The sequence below is a fragment of the Ochotona princeps genome, chromosome 14 (genome assembly GCF_030435755.1).
Source record: "Ochotona princeps isolate mOchPri1 chromosome 14, mOchPri1.hap1, whole genome shotgun sequence".
Lineage (NCBI taxonomy): Eukaryota > Metazoa > Chordata > Mammalia > Lagomorpha > Ochotonidae > Ochotona > Ochotona princeps.
This window is the reverse complement of record NC_080845.1, coordinates 32,416,357-32,436,026: the sequence shown is the minus strand read 5'-3', so window position 1 is coordinate 32,436,026 and position 19,670 is coordinate 32,416,357. Positions and strand designations below refer to the sequence as shown.

The window sequence follows — 19,670 nt, the reverse complement described above, 5'->3', positions numbered from 1 at the left end:
GAAGGGATCAAACCTAAGTGACAGGCTGCCTGGGGAACTCACAGAGACAGGGACTGAGAGACAAATAAAGAGCTTTCGGTTGAGAGAGACTGAGGCAGCTGGAGTCAGAGACAAACAGAGACAGGACTAAGACAGTGTTGGGGGACAGACAAATAAGGACGGAGAAAATCAGACACAGAAAAAGAGGCCAAGAACCCGGGAAGCACAGAGGCGCAGGGTGACGAAGACAGCCTGGGACACGGACGGCACCGGACGGGCAGGGAGTGGCGGGATTGGAAGCAGCGCTCACCTGCCTGGCGCGGCCCGCTGCCCCCGGCGTCTCCACGGCGCTCCTCTTCGTCCGCCTCCCGGGCGGCTGTTGCCCTCGGCTCGATTCCCAGAGCGGGAGTCCCGGCCGTGCGCTCCGCCGCCTGGCGCTTCTCTGGCCGCTGTGCGCTCACTGGCCGCTCTGCTGGCTGCGGCCGCGGGGGCGGGACCCAGGACACGGCAGGACGGGCGGGGCGCCCGGTGGTGGTGGGGAGGGGAACCTGGCGAGGTCCTTGCAGGCTCCGTCGTTCTCAGCAACCCCAACAGGTGTCTATCACCTCCCCTGCAGCCCGATCCGGGGGCGGGGCGCTGGAGGGCTAGGGCGCTGGAGGGCTAAGGGAAACCGCGTCCTAGGCAGCTGGACACCTCCCCACCTCCCAAGTCAGTCGTGTCCCTTTACACTCATAGTCAGTACCAGGCGCTCTCACACCAGCAGCCACTGTTACACACAGGCACACCTGTCACGGGAGCAGGTGCACAACTGCCGCGTGTCTCTCACACACACACACACACAGCCCACGTGCTGTCCTCAACTGTTTACACACTTGCATGCTCACGGCCATGGGCTCACATCCACCTTTTCACACTGTCAGAGACCTCGGTTGACACAACATGTACAACAGGGCACGCAGACACTTTGTGTGGATAAACAACCACACAGTTTTTTCCCTCTGGATAACACCCTTTTTGGTCCCTCTTCGTACACACTCTCCACTCGTATGTGCGCGATGGCCACATCTGTATTCCCAGATGCCCTCAGCCAATTGCTTTGGGTCTACCCTGAGCCCTGCCCTCCCCCTGATATTAGATGCTGTTCCTTATTTGGGAGTCTTGAGTGATGAGTTACACTTTATACTGCTAGGGACCAAGCACTTACCTTCGTACTTCCCCAGTTCTTTCTGTGCCCAAGAGGACAACTGGTGCAGTGGGTAAAATGCTGCTGAGGGTGCCCACATCTTATGTCAGAGGGCCTGGGTTTGACGTCCTGGCCCTATTGCAAATTCCAGCTTTGCTTCTGCCACGTCCTTCTTATTAAAGTGCATAATTGGGCCCGGCTCAGTGGCCTAGTGGCTAAAGTCCTCTCCTTGAACGCACCAGCATCCCATATGGGCACCGAGTCTAATCCCGGCAATCCTGCTTCCCATCCAGCTCCCTGCTGTGGCCTGGGAAAGCAGTCGAGGACGGTCCAAAGCCTTGGGACCCTGCACCCACGTGGGAGACATGGAAGAAGCTCCAGGCTCCTGGCTTTGGATTGGTGCAACACCAGCCATTGCGGTCACTTGGGAAGTGAATCAACAGAAGATCTTTCCTCTGTGTCTCTCCTCTCTGTATATATCTGACTTTGCAATTAAAAAAAAAATCTTAAAAAAAAAAGTACATAACTAAGCTCTTGACGGGAGGAGTATGGATAAAAAAATTGCTTTAAAGATTTATTTAGAAAGTCTGAGTTACAAAGAGGGGGAGAGAGAATTTTATCCTCTGGCTCACTTCCCAGATGGCCATAATTGCCAGCACTAGGGCAGGCCACAGCCAGGAGCCAAGACTTTCATCTGGCTCTCCCAGGTGGATAGCAGGAACCCAAACTGTTGGACCAGCTTCCAGTGCTTTCCCAGGCCACAAGCAGGGTGCTGGATGGGAAGTGGAGCAGCCAGGACATGAACCAGTGCCCATATGAAATCCCAGCACTTAAAGGGGAGAATGAACCAGTTAAGCCATTGCACCAGGCTCAGCTGCTCTGCTTCTTATCCAGATGCCTGCTAATGCTACTGGGAGGCAATAGAAGATGGCCCAAGTGCTTGGGTCCCTGCCACTCATATGGGAGAACTGGATAAAATTCCTGACTTCAGGATTTTGGCCTGGCCCAGCCCTGGTTGTTGCAGTTATTTGGACAGTGAGTCAAGAGACATTAAGCTCTTTTCTGTTTTTCTCACTCTGTCATTCTGGCTTCGAATAAATAAATTTTTAAAATCAATGTTTGAAAAAGACATACAGGGTTGGTATTGTGGAACAGTAGGCTAAACCTCTGCCAATGACAATGGCATCTCAGATAAGTGGTAGACTCCTAGCTGTTCCAATTCTGACCCAGCTCCCTGCTAATGCAACCATAAAAGCACTGGAGGATGGCCCACGTAGTTGGGCCCCTGGCATTCACATGGAAGACCCAGATGGGGTTCCTGACTCCTGGCTCCAGCTTGACCCAGCTCCAGCCATGTGGAGGGTAAACCAGGAAATTATTCTCTGTCTCCCTCTTTGTAACTCTGTCTTCCAAAACAAACAAATAAATAGTAAATATTTTAAAAACGAATACTGTTTAGAGAAATGAAAAAGTTGAGTTCACCTGGAAGAGGGCATAAACAGAGAAGAGGTTTGAGACTAAGTTCTGAAAATTCAGAGATGGAGATTAGTAAAAGGGGTAATTAAGGAAGTGTGGTGCCTTGGAAGCCCAAAATGTTTTCAGTGTGATTACAGGGGCCCAGTATGATGGCTCAGTTGGGTAATCTTCTGTCTGCAAGCACCAAGATTCCATATGGGTGCTGGTTCATGTATGGCTGCTCCATTCCTCATTCAGCTTCCTGCTTGTGACCTGGGAAAGCAGTCAAGGACAGCTCAAAGCTTTGGGATCCTGCACCCGTGTGGGAGACCCAGAAGAGTTTCTGGGCACCTGGCTTTGGATCAGCTCAGCTTCAGCCATTACAGCCACTTGGAGAGTGAATCATTGGACAGAATATCTCTGTCTCTCCTCCTCCATATATCTGACTTTGTAATAAAAAAAATAAATCTTTTTAAAAAAAGAGTGAATTGGCAGATGGGAACACTCTGCCTCTCTCTCAAAAAAAAAAGTGATTTCCTGTTTCAAATCTAAGTTGAGAACTATTACATGAACACTGGACTTAGCAACAACAATGGATCCTGGAAGCTGGTCCTTTGTGGAAAGAAGGGAGCTGGGCTATCCCTGATAGATGAGGACTTGAGACTGGTATATTCCATCTTTGGTATACTGGGAGTCCCAAGAAGTAGAAATGGGACCAGCATTGTGTCATAGTGAATAAAGCCACCACCTGCCACACCTGCATCCTATGTGAGTGATGATTAGTGTCCCTGCTGGTCTGCTCCTGACCTAGCTCTCTGCTAATGGCTTGGGAAGAGTAGTGGAAGATGGCTGAAGTGTTTGGGCTCCTGCCACCCACATGGGAGTCTGGGATGAAACTCATGGCTTCAGCCTGGCCTAACCCTGGCTGTTATAGCCATCTGGGGAGTGAAGCAGCAGATGGAAGAGCTCTATCTCCTTCTAACTTTTCCAAATAAGTAAGTACACGTCCCAGCGCGGTGACCTAATGGCTAAAGTTCTCACCTTGAACGCACCGGGATCCCATATGGTTCTCAACTCCCATGTTCTGTCTAACCTGTATCTCTCTGTTGTTATCATTTGGTCACTTGAAACAATTTAACCCCTGCTCCTTGCTCACTCTTTCTCACCAGTTCAAATCCTGGCAGCCCCACTTCCCATCCAGCTCCCTGCTTGTGGCCTGGGAAAGCAGTCGAGGATGGCTCAAAGCTTTGGGATCCTGCACCCATGTGGGAGACCTAGAAGATGTTCCTGGCTCCTGGCTTCGGACTGGCGCAGCACAGCCATTGCACTCACTTGGGGAGTGAATCATCGGACGGAAGATCTTCTTCTCTGTATATCTGACTTTGCTATAAAAATAAAATAAATCTTAAAAAAAAAAGTAAGTACATAAAAAATGTGGGTGAGGGTGGGGAGATGAGGTGAGGCAAACCTGCTATGCTGGGGTAGGAAATTTAGCTGGCAAGAGCAGGATCTTGGGGAGTGAATACACCTAACACCCTTCCTGCCTCACCGTAGTCTTGGTCCTCTTTACCTCACCTACTACCAACTAGTGAGCCTGTTTCCCACCCCAGGATCCCCCAGCAGAAGTGGTCCATCCTGGAGAAGGCAGAATATAGGGTGGAGGAAGTGCTCTGGATGGTAGGCAACAATGCCGTGGGGAACTCAGAAAAAAAACCAGGGGAAGGCCCTCTTTGAGCTCCAAAGTGGGTACACACCGCCACCCTGTGGCCAGCTAGGACCATCTAAGGGTGGTTTCTCAGGACTGTGCCCACTTTCCCGGGGGTGGGGGTGGGGGCAGATACATGGCTCACACGCAGAGTCATCCAGTCCTGGATTTCTCAAATCATGGCATTCCCACCTCTGTTGGAGGGGATGCTGAACTCAGGGTCTCATCCACGCTCCCCCACAGAAAAACCTGGTCTCTGGGAATGGAATACAGTCATTTATAGACCAGCCACCTAAGGGTGATTCTTATCACACACAAGCACATACACAGCCCACTTCATCAACAGCATGGCACAGCAAGTGAGAGGTTACTCAGTTCCACAACTCCTCCCCCACTCCATCCCAGCAGCTAGTGGCTTTTCCTTCTGTTTAGACACAGAAAGACACGCAGCTCTTCGACAGGTCTTTATTAACAGACAGATAAACAGTGGACGCAACAGGGACAGTGTCTGCACGCTGGGATGAGGGGTATGTGTATGCGTGTGCAGGAAAGGCCTTCTCTTGGCCAGGGCTGGCTGTTTGCACCAGGCCCAGCCCTCCAGGTCCTTTCCCTGGGGCTTAAGGGGCCCTCCACGGAGGGTCCTTTACACCTACAAGGGAAAGCCAAGGCAGGGCGGGCAGTGTCTCTCTGGGATGGAGGACCTTGTCCTCAGCAATCTGCTGACCAGTTCACTGAGGGGGAGGGGCTGAGCCTCAGGGACTTTTGCATAGCAGGGAAGTGGGACACGGATAAGGCATATGGTGAGGAGTGAAGGGCATCATCACTGCAGGAGAAGGGCGCCTCCAAAGAGCAGCTCCTCTCCTCCCCTTCTCTCCCCAAGCTGCTGCTGGGTTGAGGAATCAGACTGAGGCAGAGTGTTAATACCCACCGCATCCTCAACCCCACATCCCTGTCTGGTGATGGGAGCCTGGGGCGAAGGCCTGAGTTCATGAGTCAAGCTTGTGACATGTGTGTCTGAATATGACCAGCCCACGGGGTATAGGTGGGGCTCCCTCTCCGAATGTAGGTGAGCATGATCCTGTAGTACACACAGGACTTGGTCTCTCTATGGAGGTTCCATTTGTTCCCATGGGCATTTGGCTATAGAAGCATGGAGGGCCCTATCTGAACAGCAGGAACACAGTGTCTGCATGGTGTCAACATGTCCCTATCTGCACATGGGCTCCAGTTAGTGAATGCATGTAGGGCCAGCCTGCTCCTGTCCATCCACAGGTCTTCCTTCTGGCACGACTGCTCAAGGGTCCTGGCCAAAGAGGTAGGTGGTAAGTTCAAGTCGGAGGCCCCGGGCATATGCACGAAGGGTGTAGAAGAGAGTGAGGAAGTCCTGGGTGCTGAAGACGGTGTCGGCCAGCGCGAATGCCAGGGTAGACGGGATGACACCCCGGCCATACTCAACCATCCACGTGTTGGGTCCCCACTCCACAGCTGTCGCTTCTCCAGGTCCATGCACCACCGTCTCTCCTAGAAGATAAGGAGCATCCATGTGAGGAACACAGCTCTGCTCTGCCCTTCCATGGCTGCACTTTCCCTGGCCCACAGGCCAGCTAGAGGTGTAAAATGGAGACTGTTTCAAGAAGGGGAAAAAAGGTGTCAGTGCTGTGGTGTAGCACGAAAGCCACCACGTGCAATGCCAGCATCTTATATGGGTGCCTGTTTGAGTCCCAGGTGCTCCACTTCTGATCCAGCTCTCTGCTAATGGCCTTGGAAAGCAATGGAAGATGGTCTAAGTCCTTGGACCTCTATACCCATGTGGGAGACTTGGATAAAGCTCTTAGCTTCTGCCTGGCCTAGCCCTGACCACTCCAGCCATCTGAGAAGTGAACCAGCTGATAGAAGATCTCTGTTTCTGTATGTACATGTGTGTCTTCCTTTTCTTGTGTGACTCAGATTTTCAAATACATCAATCAATCTTAAAAAAGAAGGGCTGGCATAGTGTCACAGCACACTAATCCTCTACCTGCAAGCGCCAGGATCCCATATGTGTGCTTCTTTGTGTTCTAGCTGCTCTACTTCCAATCCAGTTCTCTGTGAATAGCCTAGGGGAAACGCTAGAGGATGACCCAAGTCCTTGGGACCCCGACCCACGTGGGAGGTCAGGAAGAAGCTCCTGGCTTCCAGCTACTGATCAGCTCTGGCCCCTGCACCCATTTGGGGAGTGAACCAGTGGATGGAAGATCTTTCTATCGTTCCTTCTCTCTGTAAACCTGCCTTTCAAATAAAGATAAGTGTTTTAAAAATATAAAATTTTAAAAAGGAGGAAAAGGAAAAGAGGAAAAGCTCTACCTCACTGACCTGGTCTCCCACGCAGAGGGACGAGGGACCCAGATGGCCATTCCTAAATGTTCTGTAGCATCATCTGGCCCAAGGGTTCTTCTCGGAGAAGTCACCCATTGCTGCCTCACCTGGCCATGGGCCACAGCGTGCCAGTTACACAAGTCTACAATTCCAAGTCACACTCAATTCAAGCAGAAATGTAGCTAACTCTGCGTGGGACTTGTTAGACAGGGAGAGGGTGTCTGCACGATTTGGAAGGCTTTCTGAGCTGTTAAGTCAGAGCACCTGCCATGCGCACACTCAACTTCAAGTCGGCTTGGAAATTCAAAGCTTTGTTAATGTCAATTGCTTCAATCTTAAAAAAAAAAAGTACAGGGACATGATGGTCTGTTTTGTATTTTGGAGTATGTGTGCTTTCTAATTATTCAGCTGTCTCCCCAAGGTTGGCTGAAAGACTGGCTGGATCCAATAGTGCCCAGGGCAGACAGGATCCTGTCAGATACATCAGACAGGAAGCAGTTATGCCTTGTTTCCCTCTAACACAAGAAAGCAACAGGGTTCCTTAGCTCGGGTCAATCACCCACCTGTAGTTTTGTGGGGCTGGAAGGAAGAGGACCTTGGGTAGGGCTCCTCAGGGCATCCCCTTCTCAAGGCCACCGCTCCCTCCTTGTGAAGGGACCTGCCACTTCTCCTTACCTGGGTAGAAGACCTCACTTTTGGTGGTGCCCTCTCTCCACTGGTGGAAGGTGCCAGAGATGATGGTATCAGAGATCTCAGCCCAATAGCGCCCTGAGGGACAAGCAAGTGGACACCAATGATCAGAGTTTCCCCACCATCACACGCAGGCACTGCTCAGCCAAACAGCAGCAGGAACGAGGACACTGGCCTGGGGAACACAGCACACCCCCACCCTGCCCCAGCCAACCAGTCCGGCCCGCAGCCAGCACTGACCCGAGTGGCCGCGGGAGCCCAGGGCGGTGCCGAACAGCAGCACGTACTCGGACAGCGAGGCGTGCAGAAGGCACATGGCACCCATCCAGCCGCCCGCGTTCACGAACACCCACTGCAGCTCCTCGTCGGGCAGCACGTGGCCTGGGTGCAGCCGCCGCAGCTCCACAATCAGCCGAGAGAAGGCCAGCTCATGGTCCAGCCCTGGAGGAAGGCAGAGGAGCGGCGGCCAAGTCAGGGACAGCTCGGGTCCCGGGTTTGGGAGACAGCGTCCTTGGGAATCCCTGGCTCCGATCCTGGGCCGCCTGCCCCCTCTCCCGCCCAGTGCCCTCTTACCCGCGTACTTCCGCGCCAGCAGCGCGATCTCTTCGCGCTCGAAGACGAAGTTCTGCGTCCCCAGCCAGAGCACCTGGGTCAGCACCGCCGCGGCGGCCAGAAGCAGCGCGGCCCACGCCCACCGCCGGCCCGCGGCCCACCGCATCCCGCCGGGCAGCCTGGCACAGCGGCAGCAAAGCACCGAGCCTGCAGCCCGAGACCCGGACTCCGCTTCCCAGCCGTCCGCCGGCTGCCCCGCCGCCACCGAGTGGTTCTGCTCGCCCTGGCCAATCGCAAGGCCCGGGGCGCCCCGGCTCCGCCCCTTCGGCGGAACCATTTCCGCGTGGGGTGCGCGTCGGCGCGGAGGGGCGGGGACTCCGGAGGCGGCAGCAGGGTCCTCCCCGGCCCTGATCTCAGCCGGCAGGTGACACCCGCAGTGGGCAGGCCGGCTTGGGCTCACGGGCTGTAGCAGTGGACGAGCCCGGAAGTAGGCCATTGTGGGAGCCCAGGTTGTTGAGGTCGGTAAGGGGCAGTTCTGTCGGCAGATGTGGGAGAAGGGTTGCCAGAGAGGTACTACCGCCTGAAACGGAGAGAAGAGGCGAGAGGAGCGAGGTCTTCCATCCACTGATTCACTCCCTCAATGCCCACAACGACCTTGGCTGGAGCCAAGTCAGAGACAGCACCCGGGAGCTCCACGGGGGGCTCCCACGTGCACGGCAGGGGCCCAAGGACCTAAGCAACCATCTGCCAGGGTACTCTTAGCTGGAAGTTGAAATCTGGCACAGGGAACTCTGATAAGGGATGGGGATGCTTCCAGCAGCATTGTAACCTTTTTGCCAAAGGCCTGTGTCCCCTGCCTTTTTTTAAACATGTATTTATTTTTATTGCAAAGTCAGATATACATAGAGAGGAGAGACAAAGATCTTCCGTCTGGTGATTCACTCCCGCAAGTGACCGCAATGGCCGGTGCTGTGCCAATCCAAAGCCAGGTCTCCCACGCGGTGCAGCGTTCCAAAGCTTTGGGCCGTCCTCGACTGCTTTTCCAGGCCACAAGCAGGGAGCTGGATGGGAAGCGGGACTGCTGGAATTAGACCCAGAGCTCATATGGGATCCCAGTGCGTTCAAGGTGAGGACTTTAGCCGCTAGGCCATGGTGCTGCCCCCTCCCCCTTTTTTAAAGAGAGTTGGCTAGGACATGACCATCCAGCTGGACTCACTCCAGCTGCTAAGCCATGAAGGTCAGTGAGAGTAGGGCATCTGATTTGGAGCACAGGAGGGAGGATGTGGTGAGGCAACTGAGAATAATCAGCTGGAAAGCTATGGTAAGTCGATTTTGCGAAGAGTGGCACAGGGCAAACAGCAGGAGCAAGATGAGAGCCAGGGAGACTAGCACTGTGGTCCAGGTAAGAGGGGCGCTCTGAGCATTGGAGGACTTGGAAGAGAGCTGGTGGGGCTTGGGCGTTTCTTCCTGGGCTCCTTCCCACCTCCTGCTCCCTCACCCCTCTCCTTTGGCGGACATCCTGTTCTTGGCTCATGGCGGTACAGCATCCAGGTTTTGAGCTCAGATTCAGTCAGCAGGGAGAGGGCTGTTGTGCCGGGTTTTTGAGATGCCCAGAAAATCTGAAAATCCCCAGAAAGTCTAAAGTCCATGCTAAGGCATAAAGGCGGTTTATTCAGGTTGATTTAGGTCTCCCAGCCACCCTTCCCCCCTCCCCGCTGGGCTGCAGCTGGAATGGCAGGGCAGAAAAAGAGAGCAAAAAAAGGGCCGAGGTTGAACAGCACAGGGTTTTTATACATTTCAGGACAATTCCATGCAATTATACTGTCATGATTGGTCAGTTTTAACTGTTAACTTTCTTTCTTTTTTTCTTTTTTTTAAAGGTTTATTTATTTTATTGGAAAGGCAGATGTGCAGAGAGGAGGAGAGACAGAGAGGAAGATCTTCTGTCCGATGATTCACTCCCCAAGTGACCGCAATGGCCGGTGCTGTGCCGATCTGAAGCCAGGAGACAGGAACTTCTTTCTGGGTCTCCCACGCGGGTGCAGGGTCCCAAGGCATTGGGCTGTCCTCAACTGCTTTCCCAGGTCACAAGCATGGAGCTGGATGGGAAATGGTGCTGCCAGGATTAGAAGTGGCACCCATATGGGATCCCGGGTGTTGAAGGCAAGGACCTTAACCATTATGCTATTGCGCCAGGCCCTGTTAACTTTCAAAAAGAGCAAGTTGGGCTCGGCGCGATAGTGTAGTGGTTAAAGTCTTTGCCTTGCACACACCAAGATCCCATATGGGCACCGGTTCTAATCCCAGTGGCCCTGGGGCGTGAAGCATCGGACGGAAGATCTTCCTCTCTGTCTCTCCTCCTGTTTGTATATCCATCTTTCCAATAAAAATGAATGAATCTTAAAAAAAAAACCAAAAAGCTAACTCCACAGTAGCAAACAATGCCTGAATGGATTAGAATTCTTCTGTAGGGCAGTCCGGTGTCCATGCAAAGGAAGGTGGAGCTGCATTTAGGTGGCAGGGCCTGCCATACTGCGGGAAATTCCTTACAGCCCTGCCTGCAATGGAACAATACTCTTCACACCTTCGTGTCCCGCATATGCACTGCACTGCACGGGCCCCAGCAACCCAAGAGTTTGGGCTCCAGCATCCATATGGGAGACCCAGATGAAACTTCTGACACCTAGTTTCAGCCTGCCCCAGCCCTGGCTTTTGTGGTTATTTGAGGAATAAATGGCAGACAGAAGTTCTAGTTGTCTCTGCCTCTGTAACTCTGCCTTTTAAATAAATTTTAAAAATCTTTGAAAAGAAAGGAACTGTACTACTTAACCTGGTTCACAACCTGGTTCCTGTTTTGTATGATCTTGGGAAAGTTACTTAAATTCTGATACAGTTTTTCTTATCTGTAAAATGATATAATGGATTAAATAAAAGTACCTACCTGCTAGTAAATACTTTCATTGAGTTGAGATTTATGTATTATTTATAAAGAAATTGGTGCCTGGCACTTGGTGACCATTATATATATTATAATATAAATAAAATGTAAAAACAAAGTGAGTAACCTAACACATAGGGATGATGGACTGTAGGGTCACAATTGAATATAATTGAGAGATTCAGTAAGCTGATGGGAAATGGCCGGAGTTCTCTTTAGGGACATGTGACAGAGACAATGCTTCATTCATAATCTGTTTCCTTTTGCTCTTGGGCAGCCACATTAACATTCCACAGTCTTGGGGTCTCTGCTGTAGCAGTGGTATGGCAAGCCAATCCTTAGCCTGTGGGCTCCAGTGTCCCTTATAGGCTTCAGTTCATGTGCCAGCTGCTCCACTTCTTTTTTATTATTATTATTTATTTTTAATTTTTTTTATATTGTTAGCTGCTCCACTTCTGATCCAGCTCCCTGCTTATGGCCTGGGAAGGCAGTAGAGAATGGCCCAAATCCTTGAGCCCTTGCATGTAAGATCAGGAGGAAGCTCCTGGCTCCTGGCTTTATATCAGCTTAGCTCTGGCTATTGTGGCTGTTTGTGAACCAGTGCATGGAAAACTTCTCTCTGTGTTTTCTCCTCTCTCTCTGTAAAATATCCTTTCAAATAAAAATTAATAATCTTTAAAAAAATTTCACAGTCTACTGTGTATTTAAATTCAGCCATGTGATTGCGTCTGGCTAATGAAATATAAGCAGAAATGGCTGTCACTTCTAGGTCTCTGACTTCTAAAATCTCTTATGAAGTTCTTTGCATTCTTTTCCTTCCTTCATCTGTTACCTACCATTGTTCCAGAGCTAGTGGAGCATTCTGAAGCCCTAGGGACTGACAGAGCCACTAGATGGATGAAGCCTGGTTCCTGTTAGATGGAAGAGTCCCTTCTCTCCAAAGTGGTTTCTGGTATGGAAGCACTGGCCTGCTAGAGGTTGTTCATTAAAGCAATGAAGATGAGCGGTACTGTGTCCCAGCAGGCTAAACCATCGTTTGTTAAACCACCTGCATCCCATATCCTAGTGCTGGTTGAATACCAGCTACTCTGCTTCTGTCCCAATGGCCAGGAGGCAGCAGATGCCTTCAGCCTGGTCCAGCCATTTGGGGAGTAAACCAGTGAGTGGAGATTTTCTTTCTGTCTCTCATTCTCTGTGTTTCAAATAAATAAACTTTAAAAAAAAAAAAAGGAAGCAGAATTGAGGGAATAGGTTATTTAGTGTTGGTTAAGGCTTCTGAGTGTTGACCATTCTCTAACAGTGTGAGCAGCAGGCACAGCCTCCTAAGAAACTGCAGGCCCATGGCGCCCCCACCTGGTCTTTCAAGAGCCTCTCCAGCACACACTGACAAGTAAGCACAACAAGGGAGTGTCTATGGCCTTGAGTGATTCCAGTGGAGACTGAGGGGCTGGGAGGTCATAGCAGAGATCACACCTCTGTAATCTGGGAGGAACAGGATTGAGTAGGTTCCATTTTAACCATTCCTCTTATCCTCCAAAAAGTGAACCTTGGGGAGAGAAGAGAGGTTCTGGAAGGGGCTCTTGAGTCAGTTGGCATGATCCAAGAAGTAGCATGGAAGCCGTAAGCCTCTAAAATCCAGGTTCTCCAACAGAAGTAGCTGAGACAGCAGAAAGGCATGTTTCCTGTCTCTGCCCTCTCTCCCTCCTGTTCCAGGGGCAGTGGCGGGACAGATAGTCTCCACTTCTCAGTCCCCTGATCTTTGCTCCCTACCTGGTGGCCTCTTTAGATTCCAGCCTGACAACCCTGGGGCAGAGATCAGGTAAATGACCAGTGACCCAGTTTTTTCTTGCAAAATACTAAGTTTGTGTTGGCCTGGCATGTGGGAGCTCTCAGCTTCCCATATTCTGAAGCCTACTGATGTTTGAGAGACATTTCACAGCATTGGGGACAACTGTGGACACTTGCATTCAGATCTAAGCTAATCCAATCTGGGGTGACCCTGAGGCCTCTGTCCCCATTATGAAATGGGGAAGAGGTTTAGACAGTCCTTAGATGACTCTTGAAAAGTGCCAAGAGATCTGTATTATGTATAGTATGTAAAACCACTGCCTGCATCCCATCTGAGCACCAGTTCAAGTCCTGGCTGTTCCACTTCCAATCTAGCTCCCCGCTCCCTGCTAATGGTCTGGGAAAGCAGCAGAATACGGCCCAAGTGTTTGTGCTCCTGCCAGCCATGTGGAACCACCCCCCCCCCAAAAAAAACCCTCCTAGCTCCTGATCTTAAATGGCCTCAACTCTGACTGTTGCAGTAGATAGGAAATCTCTGTGTATGTCTCTCTCTCTCTCTCTCTCTTTGACTATGCCTTTGAAATAAATCAACAAATCTGCTGCCTATGGTGTTGGAATCCCATATGTGTTGCCACATCCCATGCCCCAACACCTCCGCTTGTGATCCAGCTCCCTGCTGATTGCCTAAAAAGAGCAGCAGAAGATGGCCCGAGCATTTGGGTTCATGCCAGCCATATGGGAGACTCAGAAGTAGCTGCTAGCTCCTAGCCTTGACCTGGATCAACCCTGGCCATTGTGGCCATCTAGGGAGTGAATCAACAGATTTTTCTGTATTTCTACCCGCCCCCACCCCCGTAGCTCTAAGTTTCAAATAAAGCTTTAAAAGGGGGAGAGGATAAGGGGAGGGACCAACAATGTGGCAGAGTGGATAAGGCTGCTGCCTGTGACATGGATATACCATATGTATGCCATTTCATGTCTCAGCTGATCCATTTCTGATCCAGCTCTTTGCTTATGGCCCAGGAAATCAGCAAAGAATGTCTTGATTCCTTGGACCCCTGCATGCATATAGGAGACCCAGATGAAGCTCTTGGCTCCTATATTTAGACTGGCCCAGCTCCAGCTTTATGACCATTTGGGGAGTGAACCAGTGGATGGAAGATCTCTGCTTCTCTCTGTGTGTAATGCTACCTTTTCAATGTTAAGAAAAGAGATTTATTAATGTTTGAATGGCAGAGTTATATATAGAGAGAGACACTGAGAAGAGAGAGAGAGGGGTGAGAGAGATCTTCCATCAGCTGGATCATTCCCCAGATAGCTGCAATGGCCAGTGCTGGACTAGGCCAAAGCCAGGATCAAGGAGCCTCATCCAGGTCTCCCAGTTGGGTGACAGGGGCTCAAACACTTGGGCCATCATCCATTACTTTTCCTAGACCCATCAGCAGGGAGTTGGATTAGAAGTGGAGCAGCCAGGACTTCAACCAGTATCCATATAGATGCCAGTATTGCAGTTAGCAGCTTTACCCACTATGCCACAGTGCCTGTCCTGGGTACATAAATCTTAAAAACAAAACAAAAAAGTAAAAATAAAAGTACTAGTGGTGAAACTAATTGAATTCTAATCTACTGTTATTTATCTGATTCAAGGCCAATTTGGAGAGGAGGAAAGGCTGGTTGTATAAAGATAACACACCTGGGGCAAGTGTTTGGCTCCAGCCTTTAAGATACCCACCTCCTTTATCTGGGTGTCTAGGTTTGAGTCTCTGCTTCACCTTTGATCCACTTCCTGCCTGTGGCTACCCTGAAAAACAGCAGGTATGGGTCAAGCAGTTGGGCCCTTGCACCCATGTGAGGGACCCACAGGAGACGCTGGACTCCTAGCTTCAGCCTGGCCCAGCACTGGCTGTTTTGGGAATTTGAGGAGCAAGCCAGTGGATGAAAGATCTTTGTCCCTTCTCTGTTTATTGCTGTGTCTTCCAAAGAGATAAAAATTTAAATAACAACTACACCTGCATAATGGGTGGGAGTTCCTGATAGTCTTGTTTTCCCCATAATTTTAGATATCTTACAGCCCTCCCCTGTGCACTGTGTATGTTGGGGTGGGGTGTGTGGGGGGCTGGTTACTGGTCCTTTCCCCCTAAATCTCTGCTGGTGGCTGAGGTATGACTGTGGTGACTGTGGTCAGAGTTCAGCAACAGCAGATCAGGGTTCATTCCAAGATTGCAGCCTCCCAGCGGGGGCCCAAGGTGATTGGGGGTCCAGGGTCGTCCTCTTAGTCATGACGTGGAATGTTAGTTCAGGGAAGGCAGAAGCCACGTCTGAGTTTGTGCACAAGGGGCCATCATCACGTCCCATCTAGAGTCCCTGTGCTTGGCACATGGTACCCTGTGCTTGGTACTCGGTCAGTGTTTACTGAATAAAGAATCAACCAGATGATGGATGCGGAAAGGAAGTCTTGTAAGTGTCTGGGGTAAAAGATTCTCTGAGAGTAAAGGCTCCTGCCCGGAGTAAAGTGGGGATCCTGAAGACCTTCATGTGCAGTGCAGCGCTCCTGAACCCCGCCCCTAGGTGGCCCTTTGGCAGTCACGTGCTGGCGTCTGGCCAATCACGGGGGGGCTGGGCAGGGCCGGCCAAGCGATAGAAGGTCAAGACGCAGCCCTTCTCCCATTCCAGAAGATCCTGAGGGGACACTCATGTCGCGCCGCGAGACCGACCCGGATCAGTGCCAGCAGGCGGCAGAGGCAGACGCGGTCACAGCCTTCCGGGCAAGCGGTAACTGCAGGGCGGCGGGGCCTCTCGGGGACGCCGAGGAGATCCCTTCCTTTCCCTAGGAAGTGCTCGCCCCCACTTCAAGGCCGGGGCACACACCCTGTGCTGGGCCGGCGGGGCCGAGAGAGATGCCCCTTGTAGGCGCTATGGCCCAGCTGCCCCTGCAGAGGGCTGATGCCGGACCTGAGCTCCTTCCGCGGGCACCGGGTGCCCATGGCCCTGGTTCGGGCCTGCTGGGGAGTGACTGCAAGGGGGCATCCTCGCTCACTGACCCTGACTGCCCTGTCCTCAGAACATCAGCATATCCGCTACAACCCGCTGCAGGATGAGTGGGTGTTAGTGTCTGCTCACCGCATGAAGCGGCCCTGGCAAGGCCAGGTGGAGCCCGAGCCTCTGCAGACGGTGCCACGCCATGACCCCCTCAACCCTCTATGTCCTGGGGCCACCCGGGCCAACGGAGAGGTAAGCCTCTGGTGCCTGGATCTACAGGCTGGGCTGGGGCCAGTGGTTCCCAATCCCCCCAGAGTTGCCCTTCACTCACAGGCACAGTGGGCTTCCTTGGGTCATATCCTACCAAGCCTTTCTGTTCCCTCGTGTGGACCTTTCCCTCACCCCCACCCCAGCCTGTCCAGTCCTCCAGCCCCACCACATGACTTGTGGTAAGGGACCGTGAATGCCTGGAGCCCATCCTGTCAGTAGGTGAATCCTGACTATGACAGCACCTTCCTGTTTGACAATGACTTCCCAGCTCTGCAGCCTGATGCGCCCAGTCCAGGTAACTGGCTCCAACCACTGTTGGGGAGCGGGTACTGAACCCCTTCCAGGGAAACATGTACTGCAAAGAGTGGTACCCCTTTATTTCAGGACCCAGCGATCACCCCCTTTTCCAAGCACAGGCTGCTCGAGGAGTTTGGTAATGATGACTTTCCCTTCTCACTACCTTCTGCCTGGGGTTGAGCACCAGGGTTGGTCCTGAGACAGCCAAGCCCCGTCCCTCTGTCATCCCTCCCCTCATCACCTAGTAAGGTCATGTGCTTCCACCCCTGGTCGGATGTGACGCTGCCACTCATGTCGGTCCCTGAGATCCGGGCTGTCATCGATGCATGGGCCTCAGTCACAGAGGAGCTGGGTGCTCAGTACCCTTGGGTGCAGGTCTGTGAGGGCACCCCTGTGGGGTGGTGCAGCTTTGGTCCTGGGGAGGAGCTTTTCTATTTCACCAGGTGTTGTAAGGAGCGACAAGTTCACTTGATCTCTTTTTTGCTCTTAAAGCTCCCTCTCCCTATCTTATAGATCTTCGAAAACAAAGGAGCTATGATGGGCTGTTCTAATCCCCACCCCCATTGCCAGGTGAGTGGTTTCAGCTGGCTCCCATGACTTGGCTTTTTTTTGGGGTGGGGGCTGGGTTCAAGCCAGCATAGTAGGCAGAGGAGCAGGATTAAGACATGGTACAAAGATTTGGAGGCAAAGGACCCATCTGCTTTTCCCTGCTCTTGCCTGCTGACAGGTGTGGGCCAGCAGCTTCCTGCCAGATATGGCCCAGCGCGAGGAGCGATCTCAGAAGGCCTACCAGAGTCAGCATGGACAGCCTCTGCTGCTGGAGTATGGCCGCCAGGAACTACTACGGAAGGTGGGCATGGGAGGGGGTGGCCAGGCCCTGTTCCCCAAATGACCCCTAGCCTTTTTACCCCACATGAGAGAGACTTGCTAGGAGGCTGCAGCAACCATCTCAGGGAGATGCTGACAGCTTAAACGAGAGTGGTTAATGGTGGAAGTGGTGAGAGTCCATCATATGTGGGTACCTCCTCTCTGTCTGCTTTCTCTGCCTAATTGCTGGTTCCTGTCTACCCCCAACACACACACACACACATACACACAACATACACATACATACAACACACGCACACATTCTGTAATGACTATTTTTTCTGCCCAGGAACGTCTGGTCCTGACCAGTGAACATTGGCTAGTGCTGGTCCCCTTCTGGGCAGTGTGGCCCTTCCAGACGCTGCTGCTGCCCCGGCGCCACGTGCAACGGCTACCTGAGCTGACACCTGCTGAGCGTGATGGTGAGTCTCCTCTTGAGGACCCTGGGGCCAGGCGGTGGCTCAGGTGGCTCTGCTCAGGCCAGCAGCTGGAGCTCACACTGAGAGTCTGCCTCTGATTCCAGATCTGGCCTCCATCATGAAGAAGCTCTTGATCAAGTATGACAATCTATTTGAGACATCCTTTCCCTACTCCATGGGCTGGCATGGTGAGGCTCGTTGAGTATTTATAACTAAACCCAGAATTCCATTGCTAGGTTCCTAGGGGGCAGCCCATGTGCTGCAATCCCTCGTGGGCCTTGAGACACCTGCTGGGGGAGGTGTCCAGTTCAGGGATGCTAGGAGGGTCAGAGGAGTACCAAACTTGGTGCAGCCATGTCACTGGTAAGCTTTCTAATGCCTGACAGGGAATGCTGGGAGATGTAGTTTTAGGTTCCTGACCTAGAGGATGTGGGGAGTAAGTACTAGGCTGAGGACCCAGGGAATCCTTCGCATCATCTTTCCTTTTCCTTCCTGTCAGGGGCTCCCACAGGATCTGAGGCTGGAGCCAGCTGGGACCACTGGCAGCTGCACGCTCATTACTACCCTCCACTGCTCCGTTCTGCCACTGTCCGGAAATTCATGGTTGGCTACGAAATGCTTGCCCAGGCTCAGAGGGACCTCACCCCTGAGCAGGTCAGGGCTTGGAGCATTCTGAGTTCTCCACATCCCCTTTTTTCCTCACACTTCCCCAGGGAGGCATTCCTGAAGATTCAGGACTCCTGAATCCCTCCATGCTGTGATGGCTCCAAGCTGTCCTTACCCCGGCTCTCCCAATCCTGCAGCCCTTCCCTCCGTGTCTCCCTATCTCCATAACTCCCTACCACCACACCAGAACTCTGCAGCCCTTAGCCCTCCCTGATTGCTTTTTGTCTTCCTCCCAGGCTGCAGAGAGACTAAGGGCACTTCCTGAAGTTCATTACCGCCTGAGGCAAAAGGATGGGGAGACCGCCTGACCACACTGACCACAGGGCCTTGAGTCCTTCTGCCTGGGGAATCTGGAGCCTGGGGTTTGGGTTCATGTAACATCAATAAAATTGAGCCTCTCCAACTTTAAAAACATATTGTTAACACCACAGGGGTATGAAATCTAACCTCTAGGGATCTGGGGGTTGGCGGCTAAAGGCACAGCTCCAGCCACACGTCTCTCTGCCTACTGGTATACAAAAACTGAATGCAAACACCCACCACCCCAAAGCTCTGAGCAAAATTGCTATTCAGTAGTACATCTAGCAAATAGATTCTCTATCTTTGGTGTAAACGGCATTCCAATTTAGCACATTGAAAAAATCTTGTGTTCTGAGCTGTGGTTGAGGCTTTGGGGGAGGCCTGAGCACCCCTCATCACCACCACCACCCCGCCACCCTAAGGGGGTCAGCTCACCAAGCCAGGGCCTGTGGGTTTTGGTGGAGAGTGGTTGAACAGGAACCTGCTGCCAGTGTCAGTGGTCAGAGCCCTGGCTTTATGAGTGGCTATAGCTTGGCTCTACTCCAGCCCACAGGGGCTAAAGGCGTGGGTGGAGAGCGTGCACGTGGCTTTGTGTCCTTGGTTTCTCCAGAGCACCCTACACAGTGTGTCCAGAGCCTGGACATGCTCTGTCTGCTCCCTGGTGGCCCTGTCATTGCACTGGACAGAAAACAGCTAGGGGCAGGGAAACAGCTGCCTGGGTTAGGAGAACCAGGGTGTGAGAGGAAGCACTCAGAATGACCCAGAACTGATACCCTCTGCGAGGCTGAGTAACAGCCTGGAGACAACAGGCTGTACCACCAATGGGGACCTGAGTGCCACCTGGTATCTACCACATTGTCCCACCCACAAGGGGCTTTGGGCAAGGCAGAGGTGGCCAGAATGCTTTTTTCTCTCCACTTATTAAGATTTTATTTTTTTTTTAAAGATTTATTTATTTATTACAGAGTCAGATATACAGAGAGGAGGAGAGACAGAGAGGAAGATCTTCCGTCCGATGATTCACTCTACAAGTGAGCCGCAACAGCCGGTGCTGCGCCGATCCAAAGCCAGGAACCAGGAACCTCTTCCGGGTCTCCAACACGGGTGCAGGGTCCCAATGCATTGGGTGGTCCTCGACTGCTTTCCCAGGCCACAAGCAGGGAGCTGAATGGGAAGTGGAGCTTCTGGGATTAGAACCGGTGCCCATATGGGATCCCGGGGCGTTCA

At 52.2% G+C, this 19,670-nt stretch overlaps 2 protein-coding genes across 7 annotated transcripts in view; one reads left to right on the top strand and one right to left on the bottom strand.

Moving 5' to 3' along the window:
* Positions 1–4,788: 4,788 nt before the first annotated feature.
* Positions 4,789–19,670, bottom strand: part of SIGMAR1 (sigma non-opioid intracellular receptor 1) — a 22,374-nt gene continuing 7,492 nt past the window's right edge. Inside the window, exons 1-4 of one of the 2 annotated variants that reach the window (XM_012925769.3) lie at positions 7,941–8,213; positions 7,608–7,808; positions 7,353–7,445; positions 4,789–5,713 (exon numbers count right to left, since the gene is read on the bottom strand). In XM_012925769.3, coding sequence (XP_012781223.2) covers positions 5,463–5,713; positions 7,353–7,445; positions 7,608–7,808; positions 7,941–8,085 — 690 coding nt within the window. In that variant the 5' untranslated portion in view covers positions 8,086–8,213 and the 3' untranslated portion in view covers positions 4,789–5,462. Of the gene's footprint in view, positions 5,844–7,352; positions 7,446–7,607; positions 7,809–7,940; positions 8,214–19,670 lie in introns of those variants that run through there. The other variant, XM_004581026.4, reaches the window with a different exon arrangement.
* Positions 8,320–18,552, top strand: GALT (galactose-1-phosphate uridylyltransferase). Of its 5 annotated transcripts, XM_058672103.1 has the most exons (12): positions 8,320–8,437; positions 15,319–15,417; positions 15,707–15,876; positions 16,114–16,189; positions 16,279–16,327; positions 16,437–16,566; positions 16,705–16,761; positions 16,919–17,041; positions 17,348–17,480; positions 17,582–17,665; positions 17,977–18,131; positions 18,380–18,552. In XM_058672103.1, the coding sequence occupies exons 2-12, from the start codon at positions 15,339–15,341 to the stop codon at positions 18,449–18,451; spliced, it is 1,128 nt and encodes a 375-aa protein (XP_058528086.1). In that variant the 5' UTR covers positions 8,320–8,437; positions 15,319–15,338; the 3' UTR covers positions 18,452–18,552. The 5 variants fall into 5 exon arrangements, with proteins under 5 accessions (XP_058528086.1, XP_004581081.1, XP_058528087.1 ...); XM_004581024.3 differs by lacking the exon at positions 8,320–8,437 and having other exon boundaries at positions 15,259–15,417; XM_058672104.1 differs by lacking the exons at positions 8,320–8,437; positions 15,319–15,417 and having other exon boundaries at positions 15,737–15,876; positions 16,111–16,189.

Bases quoted from the DNA above. Each gene is read 5' to 3' on its own strand.
- GALT (XM_058672103.1), top strand. From the start codon at position 15,339: ATGTCGCGCCGCGAGACCGACCCGGATCAGTGCCAGCAGGCGGCAGAG. The intron at 16,762-16,918 runs GTGAGTGGTTTC...GCCTGCTGACAG, and splicing joins ATCCCCACCCCCATTGCCAG to GTGTGGGCCAGCAGCTTCCT. The intron at 17,666-17,976 runs GTGAGGCTCGTT...CCTTCCTGTCAG, and splicing joins CTACTCCATGGGCTGGCATG to GGGCTCCCACAGGATCTGAG.